The sequence below is a fragment of the Oryctolagus cuniculus genome, chromosome 12 (assembly GCF_964237555.1).
Source record: "Oryctolagus cuniculus chromosome 12, mOryCun1.1, whole genome shotgun sequence".
Classification (NCBI taxonomy): domain Eukaryota; kingdom Metazoa; phylum Chordata; class Mammalia; order Lagomorpha; family Leporidae; genus Oryctolagus; species Oryctolagus cuniculus.
This window is the reverse complement of record NC_091443.1, coordinates 52,622,706-52,643,350: the sequence shown is the minus strand read 5'-3', so window position 1 is coordinate 52,643,350 and position 20,645 is coordinate 52,622,706. Positions and strand designations below refer to the sequence as shown.

The following is a 20,645-nucleotide window of genomic DNA, read 5'->3' as shown; positions in this document are numbered from 1 at the left end:
GAAGGAAGGAAGGAAGGAAGGAAGGAAGGAAGGAAGGAAGGAAAAGAAAAGAAAAAGGAAGGAAGGAAGGAAGGAAGGAAAGAAGGAAGAATAATTTTTAAGAAATACTGTGTAGGCCGGTGCTGCGGCTCAATAGGCTAATCCTCCACCTGTGGTGCCAGCACTGCAGGTTCTAGTCCCAGTCGGGGCACCGGATTCTGTCCCGTTTGCTCCTCTTCCAGGCCAGCTCTCTGCTGTGGCCCGGGAAGGCAGTGGAAGATGGCCCAAGTGCTTGAGCCCCTGCACCCCATGGGAGACCAGGAGAAGCACCTGGCTCCTGGCTTTGGATCAGTGCGGTGCGCCAGCCGCAGCGGCCATTGTGGGGTGAACCAACGGCAAAAGGAAGACCTTTCTCTCTGTCTCCCTCTCTCTCACTGTCCACTCTGCCTGTCGGAAGAAAAACACACACACACACAAAAGAAATACTGTGTAAATATAAAGACAGGCACAGTAAAAAGCTAAGTAATCATGGCAAAACACAAAGAATAACTCTATACAAATAAATATAAAAACTGAAAATATAAGACTTTCTAAAATTATAAGCTAGCACAACTGACTCAAGAAAAAATGTAGAAAATTTTAATTTACATGTAATCAAAGATGTTATTAGAGAATAACACTGGAAATATGGCAGAATAGGAGTTGCAGCCCTCACCACTCACACACAGAAACTATTTTTGATAACCACTCACAGATGAGTATACTTTTGTGGAAGCCCAAGACTCTAGCAGAGAGGTCCCAACACCACTGGAACATAAGATAATAGAGAGGAGACACATGAAATAGAGTAGAAGCACAGTTTCCCTCAAGTTGCATCACCCTTTCCCCAGTGCAAAAATAGCTAGCTCAGTGCCTAGAGAGACATCTCAAACTGAAGATTTCTCCCATTGAGGAGAGTGACAGCATCGTGGGCTCCCAAGTTCTCTAGTCTTGTGGGACACTGCCCATGTGCTATGGTTTGGATATTAATTTGGTGTTTCTCAAAGGCCTATATATTGAAAGCTTTCCCTCCAAAGTTTTATATTAATAGTTAATAGAGGGGCTGGCGCTGTGGTGCAGCGGGTTAAAACCCTTGCCTGAACACAGGCATTCCATATGAGCACCAGTTCTAGTCCCAGCTGCTCCATTTCCAATCCAGCTCTCTGCTATGGCCTGGGAAAGCAGTAGAATATGGCCCAAGTCCTCGGGCCCCTGCATCCGCATGGGAGACCCAGAAGAAGCTCCTGGCTCCTGGCTTCAGATTGGCCCAGCTCTGGCTGTTGCGGCCATCTGGGGAGTGAACCAGCAGATGGAAGACTCCTCTCTCTGTCTACCTCTCTCTAAAACTCTTTCAAATAAATAAAATAAATCTTAAATCAGCCCTAAAGGCACTCGGATCTGGCTGAAAAGCCCATGAGAGTATTTCAGGCATGGAAAGCCAAGGCACTCTGGCAAAAAGATCTCTGTGAGTGATATCCCAGTGGAAAGAACAGGTCTTCAAAGAGGGAGGTGCCTTTCTCTGAAGGGAGGAGAGAACCTCCACTTTGACTATGACCTTGTCTAAACAAGATAAGAGTCGGAGAACTCAAGGGGCTTCCATAGCCTTGGAAACTCATGACTGGTGCATAGGGAGATTATTGATGCCATAAACAGGAGTGTCAATTTGTAAAGTCAACAACAGGAGTCACTGTGCACTTACTCCTCATGTAGGATCTCTGTCCTTAATGTGCTGTACACTGAGGCTTAATGCTATAACGAGTACTCAAACAGTATATTTCACTTTGTGTTTCTATGGGGGTGCAAACGATTGAAATCTTTACTTAACGTACACTAAACTGATCTTCTGTAAATAAAAAAAAAAAAAAAAAGAAAGAAATTATCAATTCCCAACTTGACTCTCACTGGGATTAAACATGACAATAGGTCTGATCTGATTTCATCATGATTTAAAAAAAAAATCATCTATTATTTTTCACTTTGTTTCTGTGTGGGAACAAACTGTTGAAATCCTTACTTAAGGTATACTAAGCTGATCTTCTGTATATTAAGATAATCGAAAATGAATCTTGATGTGAATGGAAGGGGAGAGGGAGTGGGAAAGGGGAGGGTTGTGGGTGGGAGGGACGGTAGGGGGGGGGGGAAGCCATTGTAACCCATGAGTCGTACTTTGGAAATTTATATTCATTAAATAAAAGATTAAAAAAATAAAAAATAAAAAAAGGTAAAAAAAAAAAGGAATAGTTAATGAATTAAGGGGGTAAACTTTTAAATTAATTAGTTTATTTGAAAGACAGACCTGCAGAGAGAGAGAGAGAGAGAGAGAGAGAGAGAGAGGTGTTCTAGCCACTGGTTCACTCCCCAGATGCCTGCAACAGCCCGAGCTCTACTGATCCGAGGCCAGGAGCCAGGAGCTTCTTCCGGGTTTCCCATGTGGGTGCAGGGGCCCAAGGACTTGGGCTACCTTCTGCTGCTTTCCCAGGCCACAGCAGAGAGCTGGATTGGAAGTGGAGCAGCTGGGGCTGGAACCAGCACCCATATGGGATGCTGGCACTGCAGGCAGTGGCCTTACCCACTATGCCACAGCGCTGGCCCCAAGGGTGTAAACATAATCCAAATATGGTGTCTAAAGGTGGGGCATTTAGGAGTGAGTATATTGGATTAGGCTGCTGGTATGGAGCTCCATGACTGAATTATGGTGATTTTGTAAACAGTAGATTTTGTAAATAGTCAGAGACCACATGAACATGGATAAGTGTGCTTCTTGAATCTCTGCTTCCTGGCTCATTATGTGATCCTTCCCCCACAAACACTGTGATTACCACCTTTTAGCTTCACCACACTGTTGAGCAAATGGTGCCTATCCAACCTTGGACTATGATCCACCAAAACTGTAAGTCAAAATCAACCTCATTCCATCATAAGTAGCCTGTGTTGAGTATTTATGTATAGTGATGAAAAACTTCCTACCATACCAAGGGATTTGCTTCTTTCTTGTACCACCCAGGGACTGGTATTCTGAATAATCTGTGGGCAAATAGGAGCATGAAAAAGGTGTTGGGTACACATCAACCAGTGAATAGAACTCAATTAAGGGTAACCCCTTGGCAGCTTCAACCAAGTGATCTTTCTAGGAACCACATAGGATGCTACATCTGTGGACCCCACAAACAACTAGCCAATGCATGTTCTTAGCATGAACCTCTCCCCCATCTTCCCAATGCTGGTGCCCAGAGCACAGATAGCATTAGTGAACTTCTGAAGATTATGTACAAGCACACACAGATAGCTAACTAGATTCTGATGGATTGGGAGAAGGAATTTAACATTGAACACTTCATAGCACCACCCTAGGAAAAATAAACAGGAAACTCTTAGCACCAAGCATAGCTTTAGGGAACTGAGAGAAAACATACAATCCCAAGATTTCCCCCCCAAAATGGAATACTAACAGGAATGAGTGCATCTATAGAAAAATCCCAAGAGACCCTCAGAATCCCTAGCTGCACTGTGAAGGCCTTTCTTGCTCAAAGAGGAGAGTAAATAATTCAGATTACTCCTTCTTCAAATGCAAAGACAACTACGTAAGACTTTGGGGAAGGCCGGCGCCGCGGCTCACTAGGCTAATCCTCTGCCTTGCAGCGCCGGCACACCGGGTTCTAGTCCCGGTCGGGGTGCCAGATTCTGTCCCGGTTGCTCCTCTTCCAGGCCAGCTCTCTGCTGTGGCCAGGGAGTGCAGTGGAGGATGGCCCAAGTGCTTGAGCCCTGCACCCCATGGGAGACCAGGAGAAGCACCTGGCTCCTGCCATCGGATCAGCGCGGTGCACCGGCCGCGGCAGCCATTGGAGGGTGAACCAACGGCAAAAGGAAGACCTTTCTCTCTGTCTCTCTCTCTCTCACTGTCCACTCTGCCTGTCAAAAAAAAAAAAAAAAAAAAAAGACTTTGGCGAACATGAAAAATCAAGGAAACATGGTACCAACAAAGAAATACAATGACTTTCGCTCCTGCTTCTTCACCTGCTGCAGTGCCTTCTTTGTGTGTATACTTTTCAGATTCAGGGATTCTGGGACTTCAACCCATAGACTTTGTTCCAAATGCTCCCCAAAGTGATGGAGACGAGAGACAAGAGATTCCCGTGGTCACTGCTGCATCTGAAGACAGGCTTGGAGGGGCCACTGCAGCCATAAACAGCATTCAGCAGAACACTCGCTCCAATGTGATTTTCTACATTGTTATGCTCAATAACACAGCAGACCATCTTTGGTCCTGGCTCAACAGTGGTTCCTTGAAAAACATCAGGTACAAAATTGTGAATTTCGACACTGCACTCTTGGAAGGGAAAGTAAAGGAGGATCCTGGCCAGGGGGAATCCATGAACCCCGTGATATTCTTGCCCTTTACAATACACCACTGAAGCCAGGGCATGCAACTGCATTTTCAGAAGACTGTGATTCAACGTCTGCTAAAGTTGTTATCCGTGGAGCAGGGAATCAGTACAACTACATTGGCTATCTTGACTATAAAAAGGAAAGAATTCGTAAGTTATCCATGAAAGCCAGCACCTGCTCATTTAATCCTGGAGTTTTTGTTGCAAACATGACAGAATGGAAGTGACAAAACATAACTAGCCAGCTGGAGAAATGGATGAGACTCAATGCAGAAGAGGGACTGTACAGCAGAACATTGGCTGGCAGCATCACGACACCGCCTCTGCTCATCGTGTTTTATCAACAGCACTCCACTATCGACCCTATGTGGAATGTCCGCTACCTTGGTTCCAGTGCTGGAAAACGATATTCACCCCAGTTTATAAAGGCTGCCAAGTTACTCCACTGGAATGGACACTTTAAGCCGTGGGGAAGAACCGCTTCATACACTGATGTTTGGGAAAAATGGTGTGTTCCAGATCCAACAGGCAAGTTCAGCTTAATCCGAAGACATATGGAGATCTCAAACATAAAGTAAAAAAAATTTAAACTATAAGAATCTCTCAGGAAATCCCCAAAGACCATATGTACGTATGGGAAGTTAACAGTTGCTAGGCTTCAATGCATATTTGTAGCGACTGGTAAGAGATGGCTCAGTTGGGCAACATATTGGCCTGTCTGGCAGTCAGCTTGTTCCAGACAGACTGTAAATATGGTTCCTTCTGCCTTACCAAGTGTTTTCTTACTACAGTGCTGACTGACCAGAAGAATGGACTGATAAAGCTGATAGAACTAGTTTTGCCAGCTGGTACAGCTGGTTCCGAACTGCTGCTTGGTTTTAATTTTGTAACCTGTGGCCTCATCTGTAAATAAAATTTGTTTTTCATTTGATAAAAAAAAAAAAAGAAATACAATGACTTTTCAATAACCAATTCCAAAGAAATGGAGATCTGCAAATTGCCTAACAAAGAAATAAAAATAGTCATAAAAAGCTTAGTAAGGTATAAGAGAACACAGAAAACTCAAACAGGAAAGCAACAGATGTACAAAAAATAATAACAGAGATAGAATAAAATACAACTGAATAGGAATTCTAGAGCTGAAAATGCAGTGTATGAAATGAAAAAATGCAATAGAGAGCACCAACTGCAGACTTAATCAATTGAAAGAAAGGATCTGAGTTTGAATACAGGTCATTTTGAAATTCTCCAATCAAAGGAGAAAAAAAAAAAGAAAAAGAGTGAAGAAAGCCTATGTGTTTTATGGAACAATTGTATGAACAGTATCAAATGAACCTCTACATGCATTCTGAGAGAGAGAGAGAGAATGTACTTTAAAGAAATAATGGCTCAAACCTTCCCCAATACTGGAAGAGAAACAAAAATCTAGATTCATAAAGTTCAATAGTTCCAAAACAGGTTATTAGTGGAACTTAAAGGGGAAGTAGACAGCAATATAAGAATGCTAAGATACTTCAATAACCCATTTTTAACAATATAGATCATCCAGACAAAAAATCAACAAGGAAACAGCAAATTGAGTATTACAGTCCAAATGGACCTAGAAGATAAATACAGAATATTCAACCCAAAGTAGCGAAAAATACATTCTTGTCAAAAGCACATTCTTGTCAAGTGTACACAGAAGATTCATCATTACATGTCATATATAGAATCACAAAACAAGTCTTAACAAATTTAAGACTGAAATAATATTATGTGTCAAATATAAAACTAGAAAGTATCAACAGGATAAAAACTGTAAAAATTCACAAATGTATGGAAATTGAACAGTACACTCATGAAAAACCTATGAATAAAAGAAGAAATGAAATTGGAAATAAAAAATACCTTGAGACAAAAGAAAAGAGAAGCATAGCATTCCAAAACTTATGGGATACAGCAAAAGCAGTTCTATGACAGAATGTTATAGTGACAAAAGTCTACATAAAGAAAAATATCTCAAGTAAATAATCTAACTTTGTAACTCTAGGAACTAGGGAAAGAAGAACAAGATGAGGAGAAAATAATGAAGATTACAGTAGAAATAAATAGAGACTACAAATACAAAAAAATTTAAAAGAGATACAAAAGAAAGTTGGGTTTTTATCTTTAAAGATGTATTATTTATTTGAAAGATACAGTTACAGGGAGGAAGTGAGACAGATTTGAGTTTTTTAAGAGATGAGAAAAATTGACACATCTTTAGCTAGACTAAGAAAAAAGAGGGAAGCCTCAAATCAACAAATTATAAATAAAAGAGGTGACATCACAACTGATATCACAGAAATAGCAAGGTTTATAAAAGAACCCCATAAACAATGACACATCAACAAATAGGATACCATCAAAGAAATGGAGAATTTTCTAGAAGCATGCAAGTCACCAAGACTGAATCATGAAGAAACAGAATATCTAAATAGACCAATAGTGAGTAAGGAGATTTAACCAGTAATTAAAGTCCTCTCAACAAAGAAAAGCCCAGGGGAGGGTAATTTGTGCAACAGTTAAGATGCCACTTGGGATGCCCACATCACATATCAAGTTCTGTCTCTGCTCCCAATTCCAGCTTCCTGCTGATGTGTACCCTAAGAGGCAGCAGGAAATGGTTCAAATAATTGGGTCCCTGCTACCCATATGAGAGATCTAGATTCAGTCTGGCTTTGACCTGGTCCAGCCCAAGCTTTTGTGAGCATTTGGAGACTGAACCGATAAATTTCCTTTCTTCTCCCCTTCTATCCCCTCCCCTCCCCTCCTCCTTCTCCTCCTTCTCCCCCTTTCCCTCCCTCTCACTCTCATGCTCCTTCCTAATGAAATAAATAAACAAATAGAAACTTTTTAAAAAAGGCTACATGGGACATGATTCTTCATTGGAAAAGTCTATCAAACATTTAAAGAACAACTGAAGGCAATCCTTGTCAAGCTCTTCGAAAAAAACTGAAGCGGAAGGATCACTTCCAAACTTATTTTATGAAGGCAGAATACCTAGACACCCAAGCCAGAGAAGGCCACTTCCAGTAAAAGAAGTTATGTGCCAATAATCCTAATGATCACAGGTGCCAAAAAAACCTGAACAAAATACTAGCAAACAACTCAACAGCATATTAAAAGTATATACCAATGTGGCTATTATAGTGCAGGAGGTTAAGCCTTCCCTTGGGATGCCTTCATCTCATATCAGATTTCCAGTTCCAGTACTGCTCCTCTACTTCCAATGAGCTTCCTAATTCATTCTAGAATGTAGCAGATGGTGGCTCAAGTGCATTTGTCCCTACCAGCCATGTGAAAGACCCAGATTAAGTTCAGGCTCCTGGCTTCAGCCTTAGCCAATACTGGCTGTTGCAGGTATTTGGGGTGTCAACCAGTGTATGAAAGATCTCCCCTTCCCCCTACCTCTCTCCTTTCCCCTCTTCCTTTATCACTTTGCCTTTCTTTAAAAAAAAAAATTTACTTATTTATTTGAAAGTCAGATTTACACACAGAGAGAAGGAGAGGCAGAGAGAGACAGAGGTCTTCCATCCACTGGTTTACTCCCCAAATGGCACAATGGCTGGAGTGTGCCTATCCAAAGTCAGGAGCCAGGAGCTTCTTCCGGGTCTCCCACATGGGTGCAGGGGCCCAAGGACTTGGGCCATCTTGTACTGCTATCCCAGGCCATAGCAGAGAGCTGGATGGGAAGAGGAGCAGCCGGGACTAGAACCAGTGCCCATATGGGATGCCGTGGCCACAGGCAGAGGATTAACCTACTGTGCCACAGCGCCAGCCCCCACTCTGCCTTTCAAATACAAATTAACTAAACATTTTAAAAATTAAAGGATATAACATGATCAAGTGGACTCTATCTCTGAGAAACAAGAATTGCTCAACATATATAAATCAATAAATTGGTATACTATACCAACAAAATGAGTAATTGAAAGTCATATGACCCCTAAGATGAGGAAAAAGCATCTCACAAAACTTGGCATCTATCCATGATTAAAAAAACTCACAACAAAATCAGGTACAACAGCTAACATTATATTCACAGTCAAAAGTTGAAGATTTATTACTGAGATCAGGAACAAGCCAAGGATGCCCACTGTCACTACTTCTTTCAAAATAGTACTAGAAGTCCTAGCCAGATCAATTTGTCAAAAAAGTAGAGGGAGAGAGAGAGACAAAGGAAGGAAACAAGGAAGCCCAAACTGGAAAGGGATAAATAAATTAGTCCCTGTTTGCAGATGTCACGAAATTATATAAAGAAAACACTAAAGACTACCAGAAGTTGTGAGAACTAATAAACAAATTCAGTGAAGTTCCAGGATTAAAAAAACAATCACATGCATGTTTGTGCCCTGACAATTAACTCTCTGAAAAAAAATTTAGAAAGCAATTCCATTTACCATAGCATAACTAGAAATAAAATTAACTTAGGAGATGAAAGACTTGTATATTAAAAACTATAAAACACTGATAAATGAAATTTTAAAAGAAAAAAATGAAAAGACATCTTGTGTTCATGGATTGGACAATTTAATATTGGTAAAATGTCCATACTACCCAGAACATTCTAAAAATTCAGTGCAATCCCTATCAAAATTCCAATGGAATTTTTGACAGAAACAGAAAAGGTAGTTCTAGAATTCACATGGATCTACAAAAGATCCAAATCAAGCTTGAGAAGCATCACACTTCCTGATTTCAGAATATATTACAGAATTATAATAACCAAAAAGTATGTTACTGGCATGAAGACAGACAGATAGACCATGGAACAAACAGAGAGCCCAGAAATAAAACTGATCCTTTGCAAGGTGCAATAATATACCATGAGGAAAGGGTAGTCTCTACAATAAACTCTACTGGAAAAACTGAATATTCATACCCAAAAGAATTTAACTGGACTCTTATCTCACAAAAAATCAGCACAAAACTGATTAAAAGTACAACATAAGACTGAAAGTAGGAGAAAATGCGAGGAAAGCTTCTGGATATTGGTCTGAACAATAACTTTATGGATATACCAAAGCACAAGGAACAAAAATAAAAACAAGCAGTGAGGCTATATCAAACTAAAAACACACTGCTAAGAAAATAACATAGTGGAAAGGCAGCTTACATGATGGGACAAAAGATTTGCAAACCTTACTTCTGATAAGCAGTACAAGTGGCTCCAGTGAAGCAGAACATTGGCACAACAACCTAGGCAAAACTGATTTATTACTCACGGATATGCAGCAAGAATAAACAAAAGCCTAAGAAGTGTAGTACGCTGATCCCCTGTGGAAGATGGAGTGAAGCCTTGTCTGCACATGCCTGGTAATGCGCCACAGTTGAAGGATTCTGGAAGTTGTGATTTTATACCCTGGGCACCGACTGGCTCACTGAGCTCGAGCATTACAGGGCATCCCGTTCTGGGAAGGATGAAAACACAGTCCAGATGGTTATGAATATTTCCTCCTATCTCAGCGTGTGGCCTTCTGTTGTTCTTCTGAAAATTACAAATAGGAAGGGGGAGAGTTGGGTCAGCCAGGGCCTTTCTTCTTGCTAGACGTTAATTCCAAAAAATATAAGGAACTCCTACAATTCATTAGCAAAATAAAATAATAACAACAATAATAAACTGATTCAAAAATGATCTAAAAGTTTACATACACATTTTTCCAAAGATCAAAAACAAATGGCAAAAAGTTATGTTAAAAAATGTTTAGCATCTCAAATTATCAGGGAAATGCAAATGAAAACCACAACAAGATATCAACTCACACCTATGGGGACAGCTATTATCAGAAAAACAAAAGGCAACAAGTATTAGTAGGGATGTGGAGATACTGGAATTCTTGTACACTACTGTTAGGAATGTGAAATGGTGCAGCCACTATGGAAAAACAATATGAAGATTCTTCAAAAAATTAAAAATAGAATTACCATATGATTCAGCAATCCTATTCTACGAACTGAAATCAGGACCTCAAAAAGATATTAGCGTTCATGCCTACATTGCAACATAAATTATTCACAATAGCCAAGATGTAGAAACAAGTTAAATGACCATCAACAGGTGAATGAGTAAAAAACTGTGGCATATCCAAATAATGGAGTATTCCTCGATCTTAAAACAGAAGGAAAATCTGCAATACATAACTTCATGGATGAACCTTGAGGACGTTTTACCAAGTGAAACAAGTCAGTCACAGAAAACCAAAGACTGCATGATTCTGCTTACATAAGTCATCTAAAATAGTTGAATTCACGGAATCAGAGAGCAATGATAGTTACGAGACCCTGAGGCAGGGGAAATGGAGAGTTACTAATCAGTGAGCATAAAGTTTCAGTGAAGCACAATGAATAAACTCTAGAGATGTGCTGTACAACATGGCACTACAGTCAACAACGGTGTATTCTACACATAATATTTTGCCAAGAGGGTAGATCTTGTACTAAGTGTTTCTTCCATAACAAAATTTTTAAAAAGAAAGCTTAACAACACATTTACAAATACTACTGAATGATGTGATGGCATATTCATATGCCTAATGTTAAACCAAAAAAATAAATTTTCAGTATGACTCCTGTTTCTTCAAAATATGAATATTTTCATTTTAAAATAATGAAGTAAACATAAAAATTACTTATCTTTGCAATGAAATTAGAGTTGAAGTTAGAGTTGAAATTTACTCTTTCATAACTCAAGGTTACTGTGTGCTCTATACTTATGAAAGAAAAGCAGCAACAGACTTGGAGGCAATGTGGAGGGAGGGGCAGTCACAGGCAGCATGTGACACGACTAAACTTGCAGACACAAACCCCATTTCCAGTTCTGCAGCAGCAGGGCCACAGAGCCACCAGCTCTAGTGACACTCCAGAAACCAAAGAGCTATTTTGCCAGTGGTAAAAGCCCCAATAATGCAGCCTGGACTGCCCACTCTCTTGAGCACAGTGACTGCCTTCATCTGCCTTGGTAAGAAACCCATCAACCCTGGAGCCTGGGGCATGCGGAGGTTCAACAGAGAACATGGAACGGACCTGGGCTATGCTTCTCTCCACTCGACTTTCTGTGTCAAAATCTGACTGTTGGTGACAGCTTTCTTGTGTGAACCATGTCAACACCTGTCTTTTTTGTTTGCTTGTTTTGCTACAGGTTCCAGCAATAGCCAGAGTGTTGATCAATCTACAAATGTAGAGTATAAACGAGAAGGGCAATCTGTGACCATGGACTGCAAAATCACAGTCAGTTGGTATTATTATTATATGTACTGGTATCGGCAGCTATCCAGTGGAGAGATGATTCTCATAATTAATCTGTATTCTGAAAACAGCCAAGAAAGAAAAGGACGATATTCTTTGAAGTTTCAGAAACCACAGAAACTCCTAAGCCTCACCATCTCATCCTTGACTATCACAGACTCAGCCGTCTATTTCTGTGCTGTCAGCGATGCCACAGTGAGAAAAGTAACAGAGAAAGCTTTGCAAAAACCCTCAGGGTTTAGCAAAGAGCTAGCCACCTGCTCCAGGAGCCTGGAAGAGGGCAAGCCACAGGACAGGAAGAGGGCAGAAAAGGCACTGGGGGTGGAACTGATGATCTAGAGAGGAAGCTGATGGATGGTCTAGAAACAATTGCCCCACAATTGGTATCAAAGACAGAGTTGTGCTTGCAAAACCGCAGCCTCAATAGTATTCTCATCTCTGAACCTGGTACCTAAGGATGATAGTGAAGCCAGTGAAAATATGCAAATGCTGTTCCTGCCTACTCAGCATCCCCCCCACTCCCCTTCTCTGGTGACAGCATCTTGACTGATTTTCCCTGGAAAGCCAAGCCTCCTCTCCTCCTACTCATAATTAGATCTGGGTGAGGCCTACCCCACCTTTGAACACCCTGACCAATTAACATAGCTCATTACTCTGGCCGCATGAATCAGTTTAAGGATCAGTCTACGACCCAGGTCCACACACCAAAACTTTGCACAAAGTTATTTTTTTAAAGATTAATTTATTTATTTGAAATTCAGAGTTACACAGAGTGAGGAGAGGCAGAGAGAGAGAGAGAGAGAGGGAGAGAGAGAGAAAGAGAGAGGTCTTCCATTTGCTGGTTCACTCCCCAGTTGGCCACGACAGCTGGAGCTGCGCTGATCCAAAGCCAGGAGCCAGGAGCTTCTTCCAGGTCTCCCACATGGGTGCAGGGGCCCAAGGACTTGGGCCATCTTGTACTGCTATCCCGGGCCACAGCAGAGAGCTGGATTGGAAGAGGAGCAGCCGGGACTAGAACCAACACCCATATGGGATGCCAGCGTTTCAGGCCAGGGTGTTAACCCGCTGGGCCACAGCGCCGGCCCCTGCACAAAGTTATTAAGAATACTTCTGGGGATGTGAGAAGCGAGGATGCAAGTCCAGAGCTGCCAACCGACCTCTCCCCACAAGAGAAGTGCATGACCCTGAAAGAGAAAGGGATACCAAGTCCTGGTAGCATTTTGTGGATCCTGAACCCTGCCACGACTAGAACTGACCCACCCACGTCTTTGTCATTGTACAAAGCACAAAGGAAAATAGGTGGACCCAAAAATGCAACACAACTAATTTGTTTTTTTTTTTCTAAAACTATTTTGAGTTGGATTTTCTATTACTTGCAAGCAAAGGAAACTGTCTAAAAACACTAATAAAAATACCACTGAGGGGGCTAGTGTGTGCCACGGCAGGTTATATCAGCCCTTGCAACTATGGCATCACATATCAGAACAACAGTTTGAGTCCTGACAGCTCCACTCTCAATCCAGATCCCTGCTAATGGCCTGGGAATGCAAAGAAAGGTGGCCCCAAGTTCTTGGGCTCCTGCCATCCACATAGGACACTGAGATGGAATTCCAGCCTCCTGGCTTTGGGCTGGCCCAGCAGGCGTGGCCATTACAACCATTTGGAGGGTGAACCAGTCAATGGAAGATCTCTTTCTTTCTGTCTCTTCCGCTCATCTGTAATTTTTTAAAAAGACAACACTGGGTAAAATAAACTAATCCCAAAAAGGCCTTTGACTACCTTTTTTTTTTGGAGACAGGGTACGTACTGTAGTCCAAAAAGCAAACGACTCCTCAAACTGTTCAGATTAGATAGTTATGTTCAGTTCTTTCCTCTCACATTATCCACTATGGTAAGGACAAGGGGAAAATGCAGCGCCTATCCTGGTGTTAGCACACTGGACATTTAACTGTTCTCCCTTCTTTGGACATTTCTTGCTCAAAGTCACCCTACTTAGTGCTTCCAGAATAATCTCCCAAGCGTGACCCTCCAAAAAACCTTGCCTGCTAGAAACTTCCAGATACCCGTGATTCTGCAAAATTCTGTTCCTGACATTCATCTCACTTAATGTGTTCACTCTACATTACTCCTCTTTGAAGTTCAGAGTCCTTCAGAACCTGTTGCATATCCCTCTGCTGGCGTGCTGGGCCAGCAACTACCTAGTGGGGCACAGACTCTGTGCATCTCTTCCCAAGTCCACCTTCATGTTGGCAGCTCAAACTAGTCATGGTGAAAATATTTACACCATGGAAATTGGCAAACACCAGAAACCAGGGCCTTTTTCCTGGGGAGCAGCCTTGCAGCACACCCCCAGTCTCCCTCTGCCCTCTCATCACCTTCACCACACTCTGGTTACCACAGCTCACACTGCTTGCTTGCACTGCACTTCTGTTCATACCTGTCTTGTCTTCCTCTGGCCTGCAAGTGGACAAAGACCTCTGCTACATGAGATGCGTTATTGTTTATTTAGTCCTCACACGACCATGGGTGTTTAAATATCAGAATCTGTGGGGAAGAGGTTGCTGGTTTGGTTTTGTTTTCCCTGTTATTGGGGCACAGCTGGGTTAGGAGACATCCTTAGACACAAACTCCATCGGTAAAGTGTCCCAGCTGAACGAAAGGATGGCCTCTAATCTCTGCGGGAGTTCAGAGAGGAATCAACTTCTCCACTGCTGTGCCCTGGATAATTGGTTTCATCCACTCCTCTCAGATCACTTGAGGCAGAAAAAAAGGTGGAGAAACCTTAATAACTAGGAAAACCTTTCATAAAACCCTATCAGTGCTCCTTATAATCTAATGCCACTTATCCAATAGTCCATGGTCTTCAAATTAATGTGCTACCTGCCCACAGACTCCTCTCTATGCCAAATGAATCCATAAATTGAAACATATTTCCAGTCAAGGTGGGAAGAGGATTTTTATTCTGTACCTTGTAAAAATGTTTTTAAAGGTTCTCTGGAAGGATGAGCTATATATCCAATAAAAATTTAAATACTAGCATATTAGATATTAAAATGTGCTCTAACACCAGGTTAATTAAAATAATGAGATATCAGTGCAAGGATAGATAGCCAGACCAACAGAAATATAAAACCTACAGTTACAAGTAAGAGTCAACTTAGAAGGGATAATTTTGTATATGCTAGAATTACATCTCGAATCATAATAATACATCAATGAGGTGTTGAAAGACACCTGGAAAACAACCCAGAAATCAATATAATTAGATTCTTATATCATCAAATAACTTCCAACTGAAAAGGGATTCATTTTTTATTATAAGAGTGCTGGAAGAATACATATGTGACTTCATATAATTTTTTAAAGTAATAGCTTTTTATAAAAATGGCAAAAAGACAAATTATAAAAGACAAAATTGACAGATGTTACTAAATACACTTTGGAAGATCTTAACATCAACACTGAATATTACAAGACAAATGAGAAAGTAAAAATTGTAATATATATATCAACCCAAAAGTTACATATTGTGGCTGGCACCGCGGCTCACTAGGTTAATCCTCCACATATGGTGCTGGTACCCTGGGTTCTAGCCCCAGTTGGGGTGCTGGATTCTGTCCCGGTTGCTCCTCTTCCAGGCCAGCTCTCTGCTGTGGCCAGGCAGCGCAGTGGAGGATGGCCCAAGTGCTTGGGCCCTGCACCCGCATGGGAGACCAGGAGGAAGCACCTGGCTCCTGGCTTCGGATCAGCGCAGGGTGCCAGCCATAGCAGCCATTTGGGGGTGAACCAATGGAAGGAAGACCTTTCTCTCTGTCTCTCTCTCTCTCTCTCTCACTGTTTAACTCTGCCTGTCCAAAAAAAAAAATTTCCTCAAATGGGTAAAAATAAAATAAGCATAAATAGAACAAAATGATAGTGGAAGCTAATAGGCATTTCATGTAAGATGAGTATAATTGACCAATGGACACATATATAATCAGTGGATTGTATGTTTGAAATCACTGACACTATTTTCTGCCAATCCAATTGGCAAAGACCATCCTATATGCTGCCAAAATTGAGAGTGATGGGGCGAGTGTTAGTAGTTAAGATGACACTTGGTGTCCCAAAGGTGACACTCCCAGGTTACCAAACAGAGCTCCCAGGCCACACCCATCTCAAGCCCTAAGGCTCCATCAAAAACAGATAGTCCACTTAATCTAGAGTCATAGTATAACAAGAAAAAGCACCACAGTGAAGAAACCAAATATCTCCAATATGCCAAATAACAAATGCAAAAACCGAGGTAATAAAAACAAGGAAGTCACCATGATGCCCTCAAATGAAAAAGACACCCCAATTCAAGATTATGAAGATGATGACATAGAAGAAATGCAAGAAGCAGATCTCAAAAAATTGATAAGAACATTAAGAAGTTCTCAAAAACAAATTCTTGAACTACATAAAGCCTTAATGGACAAGATAGAAAATCTCTCTCGTGAAAATGAAATATTAAGGAGGAATCAAAATGAAACGAAACAATTAGTACAACAGGAAACTGTGATAGTGACTGAAGTGAAGAATTCAATAGATCAAATGAAAAACACAATAGAGAGCCTTACAAACAGAATGGGTGAAGCAGAAGAGAGAATATCGGACTTAGAAGAGAGAGAACAGGAAAGGATACAGTCAGATCAAAGAAAAGAAGAGGAAATTAGAAATCTAAAACATATTGTCAGGAATCTTCAGGATACTATTAAAAAAACCAACATTCGGGTTCTAGGAGTTCCTGAAGGCATGGAGAGGGAGAAAGGATTAGAAGGCCTTTTTAGTGAGATATTAGCAGAAAATTTCCCAGGTTTGGAGAAGGACAGAGAAATCCTAGTACAGGAAGCTCACAGAACCCCTAATAAACACGACCAAAAGAGATCCTCACCACGACACGTTGTAATTAAACTCTCCACAGTGAAACATAAAGAAAAGATCCTAAAATGTGCAAGAGAGAAACGTCAGATTACTTTCAGAGGATCGCCAATCAGACTCACTGCTGACTTCTCATCAGAAACTCTACAAGCTAGAAGGGAATGGCGAGATATAGCCCAGGTACTAAGAGAGAAAAACTGCCAGCCCAGAATATTATATCCTGCAAAGCTATCATTTGTGAATGAAGGTGAAATAAAGACGTTTCATAACAAACAGAAATTGAAAGAATTTGTCGCCACTCGTCCAGCCCTGCAACAGATGCTTAAAGATGTGTTACACACAGAAACACAGAAACACGGTCATCAGTATGAAAGAAGATAAAGGAAGGAAACCTCACAGCAAAAGATCACAGGGAATTCAAAGCATATATTAGAACTTATCTTTGGCAAATGGCAGGGCAAAGTTACCACTTTTCATTAGTCACATTGAACGTTAATGGCCTGAACTGTCCAGTTAAAAGACACCGATTGGGATTTGCTTTTTAACCTGATGCAATTTTAAATGATGCTTAATTTTGTTTTTAAATTTCAAATCCTAGCTCTTACCCATACATGGAACAACAATTAAATTGTACATGTAATTCGCCACTTTGCTACACTAACATTGTTCCAGGGGTACTTATGATGTACTTTTGAATTTTCTATACATGCAATAATGACATTTGCTAGCAGTTTTATGTCTTCCTTCCCAATATGTATGCATTTTGTATCCTTTCTTTGTGTTACTGCACTGTCTAGTAATTCCACCATAATATTGAAAAGTAGTGGTGAGAAAAAGACACTTCCCCCTTTCCCCAACTTAAGGGAAAACTGTCCAATTTCACTATTAAAGTTGGTTTTGGTAGATATTCTTTATCTAGATGAGGAATTTCTCTTCTGTTTCTTGTTTGCTCAGTTTTTTTATGCCAAATATCTTTTACAAAAGTTGATGTAACCATTTAACATTTTTGCAGTTTGTGTAGTATGTCCAATTTATTGATTTTTTAAAATGCTGACAGCCTTGCTTACGTGGGATAAATACCACTTGCTTGTACTACATAAAATTGTTGGATTTTACCTATTATTTAAAAAAAAGAGAGATTTCTAAAGGCAACCCAGAGGAATCCTTAATCCAGTTCTTCATTAGAAGAGATGTGCAATTCGGGACATGCTCAAGCTGACTTACCTCAAACGGTAGAGTTAGAAACATACCAGGGGATTCCAATTCAATCCCATCAAGGTGGCATGTACCAATGCCATCTCACTAGTCCCAGTGATCAATTTCTGTGCACAATTGATCATAATGATAGGACTAAGAGCCAAAGGGATCACACAAACAAGACCAGTGTCTGCAAATACTAGCTGATAGAATCAAAAAGGGAGAGAATGATCCAACATGGGAAGTGAGATACACAGCAGACCCATAGAATGGCAGATGTCCTAAACAGCACTCTGGCCTCAGAATCAGCCCTTAAGGCATGCGGATCCAGTTGAATAGCCCATGAGAGTATTTCAGGCATGGAAAGCCAAGACACTCTGGGGAAAAAAAAAATGAAAGATCTCCACGAGTGAGATCCCAGTGGAAAGAACGGGTCATCAAAGAAGGAGGTACCTTTCTCTGAAGGGAGGAGAGAACTTCCACTTTGACCATGGCCTTGTCTAAATATTATCAGAGTCAGTGAACTCAGGGGGCTTCCATAGCCTTGGAAACTCATGACAAGAGCCTAGGGTGATTACTGATGCCATAAACAAGAGTGTCAATTTGTTAAGTCAACAACAGGAGTCACTGTGTACTTACTCCTCATGTAGGATCTTTGTCCTTAGTGGGCTGTACATTGAGATTTAATGCTATAACTAGTACTCAAATAGTATTTTTCACTTTATGTTTCTGTGTGGGAGCAAACTGTTGAAATCTTTACTTAATGTATGCTAAACTGATCTTCTGTATATAAAGAGAATCGAAAATGAATCTTGATGTGAATGGAAGGGGAAAGGGAGTGGGAAAGGGGAGGGTTGCGGGTGGGAGGGACGTTATGGGGGGCAAGCCATTGTAATCCATAAGCTGTACTTTGGAAATTTATATTCATTAAATAAAAGTTTAAAAAAAAAAAAAAAAAGGATTGCTTTAAAAAAAAAAAAAAAAAAAAAAAAAGATGACACTTGGGATGCTCACATTCCATATCAGAATGCCTGAGTTTAAGTCCTGTCTCTGCTTATGATTCTAGTTTCCTGCTAATGTGCACCCTGGGAGACAGCAGATGAAGGCTCAAGTAATTGGGTCTTTGCCATCCTCATGGGAGACCTGGATTGAACTCCTGGCTCCAACCTTCAGCCTGACCCAGCCCCAACTATTGTGGGAGTCTGGGAAGTGAACCAAAGTGTATCTCTCCCCCCGCCTCATAAATATCAATCAATAAAGTTTACAATTCAATGATAAAGAGCTTAAATGAGGAAAAAGGAGAGTGATAGACAAATCAGTACACTGCTGGTATAAATACAAAATTCTACACCTTTTTTGAGGGAAATTTTTGTAACAGACAACAATATCTTAAAAACAATTATATTTTCGATGTGACCAATTTAGTTCCAGGGGTTTATATAAGAAATAGTATGATAGTAATAAAAATAGTATGTTAGTAATAAAGATAACACATATGCTTATTATAATGTAGCACCTAGGAATGCAAATCGTAAATAATGTGAAATGTCAAACAACAGTGAATTGGTTAAGTAAACTAATTTTGACACAACTACATAATATAAAACTATTGTCAAATGAAGTAATTTGGCATGAAAATGAAGCCAATGACATCAAAAATGTTTGTGAATCATAATATATTAGTAAATGGAAAAAAGTTACAGACATCATTATGAACTTGTGTTTGGCTTAATGTGGACACAGATGGATGCACATAAAAATATGTGTATATACTCACACAAGGGTTAGCATATACATACACATTTCCTTGCTTTGCAGACTGAATGGCAACAACACCCTCATGACAAGAAGCATGACAAGATCCCAGATTTTCATTTCTAATACCATTTTTCAATAAAAGGAACCAGAACTCTTTGAATAAATGTCAAGGAATATATAAGATAAGCCTGGAGAACTTCATAGTGTCAGAAAGCAAGTGAGTATTCAAAAACAAACAGAAAGACCCCCACAATGATGGGGGCATGCAAAATGACATACAAATCAACTGGAATATCTCCCTTTGGCCAAAGTTAGAGCAGCTTGAGCAACAGAATAAATAAAGTAGTCTTCAATAATAATCCAAAGTATAAAATAAATATCCATGAGTTAATACTTATATAAATAAATGGCTGGAAAAATAAATGGGGGAGAACAGACTAATCCCCTATGCAGAGGATTTATAAATAATTCATTATAATTACTAACAATTAATTTAAGTAAGTGGAACATATTCCCCATTCCTTAAATGAATACCACACATAGCAACCTCCTTTCAAAGAGTACAGTATGAAGAGGGGTAAAACACTACAGCTTCCATGTGCTCCATTTTTAACATCAACAGTGATAAATCATGTCAATAGTATGTAACCTTAACATGATATGACAAGAAATGGCAAGTTACCTACATGGTCTTCCCCTAAAAACTCATGATCCCAGTCCAACTCATTAGGATCAGATCCCACACAAGGCTAATTCTGCAAACTGTATCACCAACACTTCTCAACATTATAAAAATAAGAAAAAAACCTGTCAAGATTAAAATTGCCATAACCTAGAGGAACCAAAAGAGACATGACGACTAACTGGAGTATGGTATCCTGGATGGGATTCTGGGACAGAAAAAGAACATTAGGTAAAAATCTAAATAAATATAATAAAATATGAACATCAGTTAATAACAGTGAATTAATATTGGTTCACTAGTTGGAGCAAACGTATCATTTAATACATTAATGGGAAGAGATATTGTGCATGAAGAAATGGGAACTCTGTACCACCTTTACAACTTTCCTATAAATTCAAAATTGTTCTAAAATTAAATGTATTTTAACAAGT

General features: G+C 40.2%; 1 protein-coding gene, 1 long non-coding RNA gene, 1 pseudogene and 1 gene segment (V, D, J or C); 3 read left to right on the top strand and 1 right to left on the bottom strand.

Moving 5' to 3' along the window:
• The window catches only part of LOC103351170 (T cell receptor alpha chain constant-like), a gene marked incomplete in the record, with an annotated part of 594,496 nt that overhangs the window by 355,696 nt on the left and 218,155 nt on the right, over positions 1 to 20,645 (top strand).
• LOC103351159 (uncharacterized) overlaps positions 1 to 20,645 on the bottom strand; it is a 70,128-nt gene that overhangs the window by 40,506 nt on the left and 8,977 nt on the right. Inside the window, exon 3 of one of the 2 annotated variants that reach the window (XR_007910489.2) lies at positions 9,068 to 9,915. The exons of the other annotated variant lie outside the window; for it this stretch is intronic. This is a non-coding gene — a long non-coding RNA (uncharacterized lncRNA). Of the gene's footprint in view, positions 1 to 9,067; positions 9,916 to 20,645 lie in introns of those variants that run through there. 2 annotated transcript variants of the gene reach the window in all.
• LOC103351212 (glycosyltransferase 8 domain-containing protein 1 pseudogene) lies at positions 4,008 to 5,352 on the top strand (annotated as a pseudogene).
• The window catches only part of LOC103351160 (T cell receptor delta constant), a 141,675-nt gene continuing 132,265 nt past the window's right edge, over positions 11,236 to 20,645 (top strand). Inside the window, exons 1-2 of one of the 2 annotated variants that reach the window (XM_070053900.1) lie at positions 11,236 to 11,385; positions 11,566 to 11,867. In XM_070053900.1, coding sequence (XP_069910001.1) covers positions 11,860 to 11,867 — 8 coding nt within the window. In that variant the 5' untranslated portion in view covers positions 11,236 to 11,385; positions 11,566 to 11,859. The remainder of the gene's footprint in view (positions 11,386 to 11,565; positions 11,868 to 20,645) is intronic. The other variant, XM_070053898.1, reaches the window with a different exon arrangement.